We start from the raw sequence: 7,746 nt of genomic DNA, 5'->3' as shown, positions 1-7,746 counted from the left end.
AGAAAAGGCTCCAAATGCTAGAGAGCACAGTGCAACTGGCCAGAGGGCCGGGTCTCAGCCTGCAGTGTTCCCAGCAAGACACTTGTTGGAACTGCGCAGGCCAGCAGTGCTCCTGTACTGTCAGGCTAATATAAACCCCAGCTAATGGGAAAGATGGAGTATATGCCTTTCAAGTAGGAGGACTTGCTGACTGAGTTCATAATATCTTTTATATCATTATCATTAATATTTGTATTTGTTTTTATACTTTGTTTTGATTTATCTCATGTCTTGACTAAATGGGCTTCTCAGACTGGTCTTCTCTGCACCTATTCTAGAGGATTTTCTATATAACTTTTCAAGCCCCACAATGCACATTCTTCCCTTCTGGTTCAAACTTCATCCCTTCTTTTCCCCTTTCTTCCTCATGCTATGACTTAATTATTAATACCCTAACCTCTAAAAACCTACAATCTACATTTTTTTCCTCAATCAGTAAGTATCCTAGTGAGATATCCGTAAACCATATTTGGGATGTAAATAATGTAAACAATGTTCTCACATGCAAAAAAAAAGAAAAAAGGAAAAAGAAAAGTTACTTTGTGATGTTTGTCCATTGTGTGTATGTGGCTATAACAAACACATGAGTATCTGACAAAGAAATCAAGTTTCTTTAGCTCATAATTCTTGGGTCTAAGATCATAGCACAACCAACAGGTTCTGGTAAGCAGGGTCTTGCAGAGGAGAACACCATGTGGTAGCAAAGGAGGAAGTCATGTGGTAAGAGAAAAAGCCAGAGAGTGAGCTGGGGAAACCCAATCATCTTCTCTCTTGGTAACCAAGGACCCGATCTCGCATGACTGGGCATTAATTTCTTCCAAAGGCGATACCTTCAAATACAATTGTCTCCAACCAAGCCCGAACTCTCAAAAGTTTAACCACTTTTCAAGTCAATGAGAACTACTCCTCCAACACATTAACCTTTTGAGGGACAAATCTTCAACACCTCACATGACACTATAGTTAATGATGCTGGGTTACTTAGGAGAACAAAAGTGCATATCTCGTAGTTTTGAAACCCAGGAAAGCCCAATATTGCAATATAAGCCAGCTCATTATTTGGCAAGACTTCCCTTCCAAGATGGCAAGTCAAATGTCACTAACTCCAAAAGGGAAGACCGCAGACAGTCAAGAGAGATGGCCACTGCATGAAGCCTCCATCATAAAATCGTATTCCGTTTATAGGAGGAACCTTCACGGCCCTATCACCTCATAAAGTCCTCAGCCTTCAGACATCTCCCTTCTTGTGTCTCTCTCAGTTTCCTAGCTTTGACATCTGGGTGGGGCCTTTTTAAAACTCCACAAACTCTGATGCAGCCTCCTTAGCCACCCTGTAACTGTTCTATAACGTGTGTGTGTGTGTGTGTGTGTGTGTGTGTGTATGTGTGTGTGTAAGAGATTTACTGCATAATACATACTCTGAGGATGAATATTTGTAATTAGCATTGGAATAAAAGAATGGTGCTGGCCTCAGCCACAGCTCTCTGGGAAAACTTGGCAAATTGCTACCAGCAAATCTGCTACACCTTCTAAATTTTTATTCAGTAAACACCGGCATGTGGAAAGACACAAACATGCTGCTCACCTATATTCTTGACACGGTATTCTTACAACAGTTTCTCTGTTGAATTCTGTTTCCTGTCACAGCAATTTCCAGAACATGGTTGGGTTTTGTTGTTTTTCTTCCCGCGTTTGGGTCACATCCTCTCCTCATTGCCTCTGTTGTGGTTTTGTTGAACACAGTACATTTTAATTAATACACTTTAATAACTCTAGATATTGATTCTCTCTCCTCCAGTGCTTGCTCTAGGTTAGGAATTTGTTTTCCTTTTTTTTAATTTAGCTAAGCTATTTTAGGAAAGTCTATTTCCCTATGTCCTCCAGAGTAAAGCCTTTGCATTGCTCACCCTGAGATAAGAGTAATTTTATCCCAGCTCTCTGTCGTATTCCCTATCTCTGTCAGCAATGCCTTCATCTGGTGCCGCTTCCTGCTGGAGAGGCTCCACTAAACACCAGTTGGTTGCTGGATAGTTTGTGGACATTTCCACAGGTACTGTCCTAGCAGCTTCATTCCCGTTGCTGTGGTAGCACACCCTGACTGAAAGCAACCAGGGGAAAGGGTTTCAAGTTTTGATTTGACTTGGCAATTGCAGGTTAGAGTTCATCATTGCAGAGAAGTCAAGACAGGAATTTAAAGCAGCTTACCCACATCACATCCAAGAAAGAGGATAAATACATGCGTGCTTACTGTTAGATTTGTTTCCCTGTCCTTGTACAGTTACTGGAGCTGAGCCTTGCCATATCAATTACCACAGAAAAACCATCTCCCACTGCCTCACCCACAGACCCACCTGATCTAGACAATATCCTGCTTTGAAACTCTCTCCACAGGTGATACTGCACTGTCTCAAGGTAACCAAAGCAGCTATCATCTCTGGCATAGTGGTACATGCCTCTGATCCCAGCTCTCGGGTGTCAGAGGCAGGTGGATTTCACTAAGTTCCAAGTCAGCCTGGTCTGCGTAGGGAATTCCAGGACAGCCAAGGCTACGTAGAGATGCCCTGTCTCAGAAAAAAAATTACCTACCAGTCTTCAAGGCTTGTTCTGACTATAAGCACGCTCACACTACCTCTCCATTTGTCACTGTGCTTTAACCTGCTACTATCTGACAAGAGGAGCTGTCATTTCTGGCGGTGCCCTAAGAATCAAATCACTCCCCGTTCTTTCAAGTGGAGCAGGCCCCTTCATGAAGGGTTTTGGAGCTCTCAATTCCTGTGAAACTTACCCTGCTCCACTGGGTGCTGAGTGGGACAGTGGCCTCATCCATTCATTCACGATTATGTGGGGTTGAAGGTAGCAGTAATGAGAGAGAGGGCCATAACTGTAATACTGAAGATGTTGGCTATTCTTATTGATTATCAATAGGTTATTGTGAACAAGAGAGTCTTTAATTCCTCTTACATCATCCTCATGAGCTTTGTTTTCTCACTGAGATAGAGTCTATGGAGACCTCCCATCTACAGACAAAAGGCTAAGCCTCCCTTTATCCATCATGAACGTATTACTGTTAGACAAATCCCCCTGTTTGTTCTTAGTTTTACTTATCTGTCATCTTTTTTATCCTTGGTGTGATAGCAGTGAAGTTTCATCCACGCTACTGGTCATTTCTAGAACGGCGTTTTTATTTCAACTACACGTTTTGACTTTTTATTTCCTATGCTTTTAATTTGTGCATTAAACTCTAGTAATTTCATTTGATTTGTCCCTGTATCAATATTTTCTCTCCATGGTTTTTGTTTTAAGTCTTTTGTTGTACTGTTTCAACTTTTTAACTTGGAAACTTAGCATAATCAATCTACTGCCTTGAGTGGAATGAGGCCAAGCATAGCTATCTATGAACGGGGCCCAACGCAAAGTTGTAAATTCACTTAACGCAGTGGTTTCGTTGTTGTTGTTGTTATGATGGTGGTGGTGGTGGTGGTGGTGGCGGCGGCGGCAGTGGTGGTGGCGGTTGTTGTAGTAACTCGACTGTACAGCTGTCAAACATGAACTACGTAGATGACAGTGTCAGGTTGCCATGCCAAAAAGTAAGACTCTCCTTTGATTAGCCCATTGATTTTACTTTCTTCTTTTCTAATGAATAAATGAAAACTATAAATATTTCTCCAAATATTTAGCTTGAGTCCATAAGTCTTAATACATAGAATTCTATCTTTCTTTCATATTAAGAAACTCATAAGAACCCTTAATTTCTCCTTAAATTATGGGCCCGTCAGAAGATCTTAAGCCGTCTGTTGGATTGTTTTCCTTATTTTGCTCTTATTTTAAGTTCCCGTGTAAGTTTAAAAGTGCACGCTTGTAATTCTGACTCTGCAGGATTCATTGTGACTATTTGAACACGTCCATGAGCTGTGTTTTATCAAGTGATGTGCAGGGTATGAAGGAGTTTCTGTAAAACTTATTTTTCTTGAAATAAGGCAGTTTGTGAGGGCACAATGGCTGCCCTGGCAAACCTCTTACAGTTATCAGAGTCATTGCTCTTCTTGGATATTGATCAAAACTGACTCTGCTATTAGCCTTGGTCAGAGAAGACTCTTTTGAAAGTGAGTGACAGTAAAAGCAGGACCCATAACTGATCAAAGGGCTGAGAATAAGTGACTTGGCCCCTAACAAGACATCTCTGTCACTCCCTCCAAGGCCCAGGGCACATCACAGAGGAAAGAGTGGAAAGAGCTCAGGGACTGGGGGATGGGGAAGAGCGTGCCTCCTGGATTGGACATGGCAGCCACAATAATGAATACACAGTAGCCATAGCTGTGAGTTAGGGAAGAGCTGGAAAGGGAGGGGCAGGGAAAGGAAGGGAAGGGAAGGGAAGGGCAGGATAGGGAAGGGAAGGGTATGGAAAAGAAGAGAAGGCAAGGGAATGGAAGGGGAAGGGGAGGGGAAGGGAAGGGAAGAGACATGAATGGTGTGGGGCTAGCTCAGGAAAAAGATCATCACAGTAGGGGTGAGATAGGGTAGTAGTAGTGAATGTAATTAATCATAGTGCTTTGTATTCAACTGTGATATAGTAAAAGTTTGAATTAGTTGAAAAATGTAAAATGTTATACATAACTGTGTTACTTCCTCCATCTCATAAGCCTACTTTACACCATGCAATAATTTTTTTTAAAAAAGTCTATGTCCCAAGTTGTTTTCTGTGGAAAGAGAACTTTATTTAAAAGGTAAAGTGTTTCATTGCCTTTCCTTCAGGTTACAGACATTAAACTATAAACAACCCACACAGTGGCTACCCACGGAACTTTGGCACTTTGGCTAAAGATGTGAGATCTGGAGCTGAGGATGGGTGGGATGTTCAGTCTTACGTCATCTCACATGCCAAAGATTCTTGGGAAAAACAAGGAAATGAAAGTGTGAATTAGCTACTGAAAGGATGCTTTGAGGCCTAGACTGGGTGGTTGAATTAATAAAGATTTTCTTAGAAGCTACCTCATTCTACAAGTCAACCTCTTGGTCTAAGCTCCTCCATGATGAAACATGACTTAGGAGGCCGTCTCAGAGATATCTCTGCTTTGTGGAGAAAACAGTAACAGTAGTGGAAACGTTTTAACATTTAAAGCCTATTTATAAAGCTTGCCATGCATGACAGCTCACTGCAGCATCCAAACCCTTGTTTTTAAAAGAAAGAACTCTCTGAATAAATGGAGGTAACTCACCTCTTCTGGTACCTTAGAACCCAGCACAGAGTTCTCAAGAACTAAGGCAACTGCTGGTGAAAGAGCCCTCTCCAGCCTAGGACCATCAGGGACCTCATTCTAAGCAATGACTCTCTAGATTGGACATGAGGCAACTACATTCACTCTGCCTACATTTGAAGTTTAAAGCAGCGGTGGCGGGGTCTGGGGTGGGGGACTTACTAGAAGGAAGTAACACTGACCATCTCACACTTAACCTCAAGTTTCTGCTGTGGCCCTCAGCATGTTGTTACTATCTAAGAACCAGCCAGCAGTCATCCATGTGTGGGAAAAGGACCAACTAGACATAATGAGAAGTATAAACACTTTACTTGCATATCTGGCCAGCAGGGAAAGTGCTGGATATCAGGCCCAAGGCCCCCTGAGTGCAGGCTTGGTGAGTGTTCTGCCATGAACTATATTGTCAACTTAGCTTTTACATCTTAATCCAAGATTCCTAATGTATCCAAGAAACTAATTTCTAAGGGAAAACCTTGAGTTTAGGTTGGAAGTAACCACAAAACTAGAACCTTCTGCTCTGATTGACTCCTGTGGCTAAATTTCTCATTCACAGTAAAGCAGTAACTACTAACATAGACATACCAGCAGAGACATCATCATAGGCCGGTCCCCAACAGACACAGACATGTCCCGGGTGAGATGTGGCAAGTGCAGCTTCCACTTGCCAGGCAGGAACCAGCTACCAAGCAAAGCACTGAATAGCACAGATGCTATGACAACTAGACCCACTTAAGCATGCCGCAGAGCAAGCCAGAGCTAACTCGTCCCTCATCATGCTCTCTTCAAATGCCTGGAAGACATGTATCAGATATCTCTCTGTAAGTGAAATATTTACAAGGCTAATACACTGTAGCCACTACATGACTGCTAATTTTAGCTTGCAGTTACCCACAAAAGATAGACCATAAGACCCTTGGGATTTTTTCAGTCAGTATTAAGAAGTTCAATGGCCAGCCTTCACACATGTCATCCTGGGCACTCCTAGCAGTGTCATAACTCTGGATTGTAGGGCCATGAGGTAACCGGAGTAGAATAGGTACTCTAGAAGGCAAGGAACAGGATGGGTCAGAAACCACACTGGAAGTGAGGGAGGAAGAAAGAAAAGTAGATTCTCTCTCTCTCTCTCTCTCTCTCTCTCTCTCTCTCTCTCTCTCTCCCTCCCTCCCTCCCTCCCTCCCGTGTGTGTGTGTGTGTGTGTGTGTGTGTGTGTGTGTGTGTGTGTGTAAAGTGAACAGCAACTTGTTAGGTGAAGGACACATGAGTAAATGTCACGGCTTCTGAAATATGAAAGAACTTGTTCAGGTTTTGGATGAACTCACCCACCATAAGGCAGTGTTGCTTTTTTTTTTTTTTTTTTTTTTTTTTTGATCCTTTCTCAAGAGCAAAGGGGAGAGTAGCATTCTGTAGCTCTCTATCCAGAGAGTTTAGGGAGGATTGAATTACAATACATGAATTTACATGAGGAATCACTTTTTATCAAACATGAATGCTAAAGATGAAAGATTAAGACATTATGCACCCAAAGCAAGCTAAGCTTCTTTAAAATAATCCTGTGAGAAGGCGAATTTTTAGGATCCGATAAATTTATGAATGTCACGAGACACTGGCCTGTCACCTGTATCTTCTGCTGTGTGCCAATCTATTCTAAAGAAGGAACTATGGTTTCTCAACCATGTCTGAATTTACATTTCTTCTCCTCTCCCCGACTGAGACCAGCAGCAAAAGCAGAAAAATCTGACACCCTGAAGTACACTCCAAGGGCCTATGTTAGTTCTATGAACCCTAACTAGACCAGGAAACGGATCACTCCTGGGAGCCTAAGTCAAGAAAGCAGGACTGGGAGCTTGAACCCACAGAGGAGCCTGGTGGGGCAGGGGCGGGGCTTCAGAATGATCCCCCAGGACACCCGGAGGCGGAGCCACCTGGACCGTTGAAGCCTAGCCGTTAATACGCTGTGGTAACATCCATTGATCTTAGAAGCCTAGTGTGAACAGATGGCATGCTTTGGACTCTACTGTGGGAAGACCCTATTGTTTAAAAATAGCTCAACTGAAATATATGGAGAGTGCGGGGCGTGTCCAAGAGGACAAAGAACAAATGAACAGAAGTACTGTCAGCCCTGCATGGAGTCCCCGGAACTTTATGACTGGCTTTACCTTGGCTTCATGGCGATGCTTCCTCTCGTTTCCCATTGGCTCTGCATTGAATGGGACGCAAAGGATAGTAATTCCAGAGGTGCGTTTTTCCAGCAAGTCTCTGCATTATTAGAATGCAGCATGGCGGCTATAGTCACATTACTTGTGAGTGATCCGGTCGGCACCCTTGCCATCCATTCGTGCCGGGTGCTGATGCTTTCAGATTGGTACACGATGCTCTACAATCCAAGCCCAGATTACATCACCACCGTGCACTGCACTCAGGAAGCCGTGTACCCGCTGTACACCATCGTGTT

The 7,746-nt window shown here is 43.0% G+C and overlaps 1 protein-coding gene across 1 annotated transcript in view; it reads left to right on the top strand.

The window, feature by feature from the left end:
• The first annotated feature begins 7,184 nt into the window (after positions 1–7,184).
• Positions 7,185–7,746, top strand: part of Jkampl (JNK1/MAPK8 associated membrane protein like) — a 1,101-nt gene continuing 539 nt past the window's right edge. The window contains exon 1 of the mRNA NM_001109242.1: positions 7,185–7,746. This exon is cut by the window's right edge and continues 539 nt beyond it. Within this exon, the coding sequence (NP_001102712.1) occupies positions 7,289–7,746 (458 nt within the window). The 5' untranslated portion in view covers positions 7,185–7,288.

Source organism: Rattus norvegicus, chromosome 4, assembly GCF_036323735.1.
Source record: "Rattus norvegicus strain BN/NHsdMcwi chromosome 4, GRCr8, whole genome shotgun sequence".
Taxonomy (NCBI): domain Eukaryota; kingdom Metazoa; phylum Chordata; class Mammalia; order Rodentia; family Muridae; genus Rattus; species Rattus norvegicus.
Note: the sequence above shows the minus strand (reverse complement) of the source record. Positions and strands in the feature narration are given on the sequence as shown.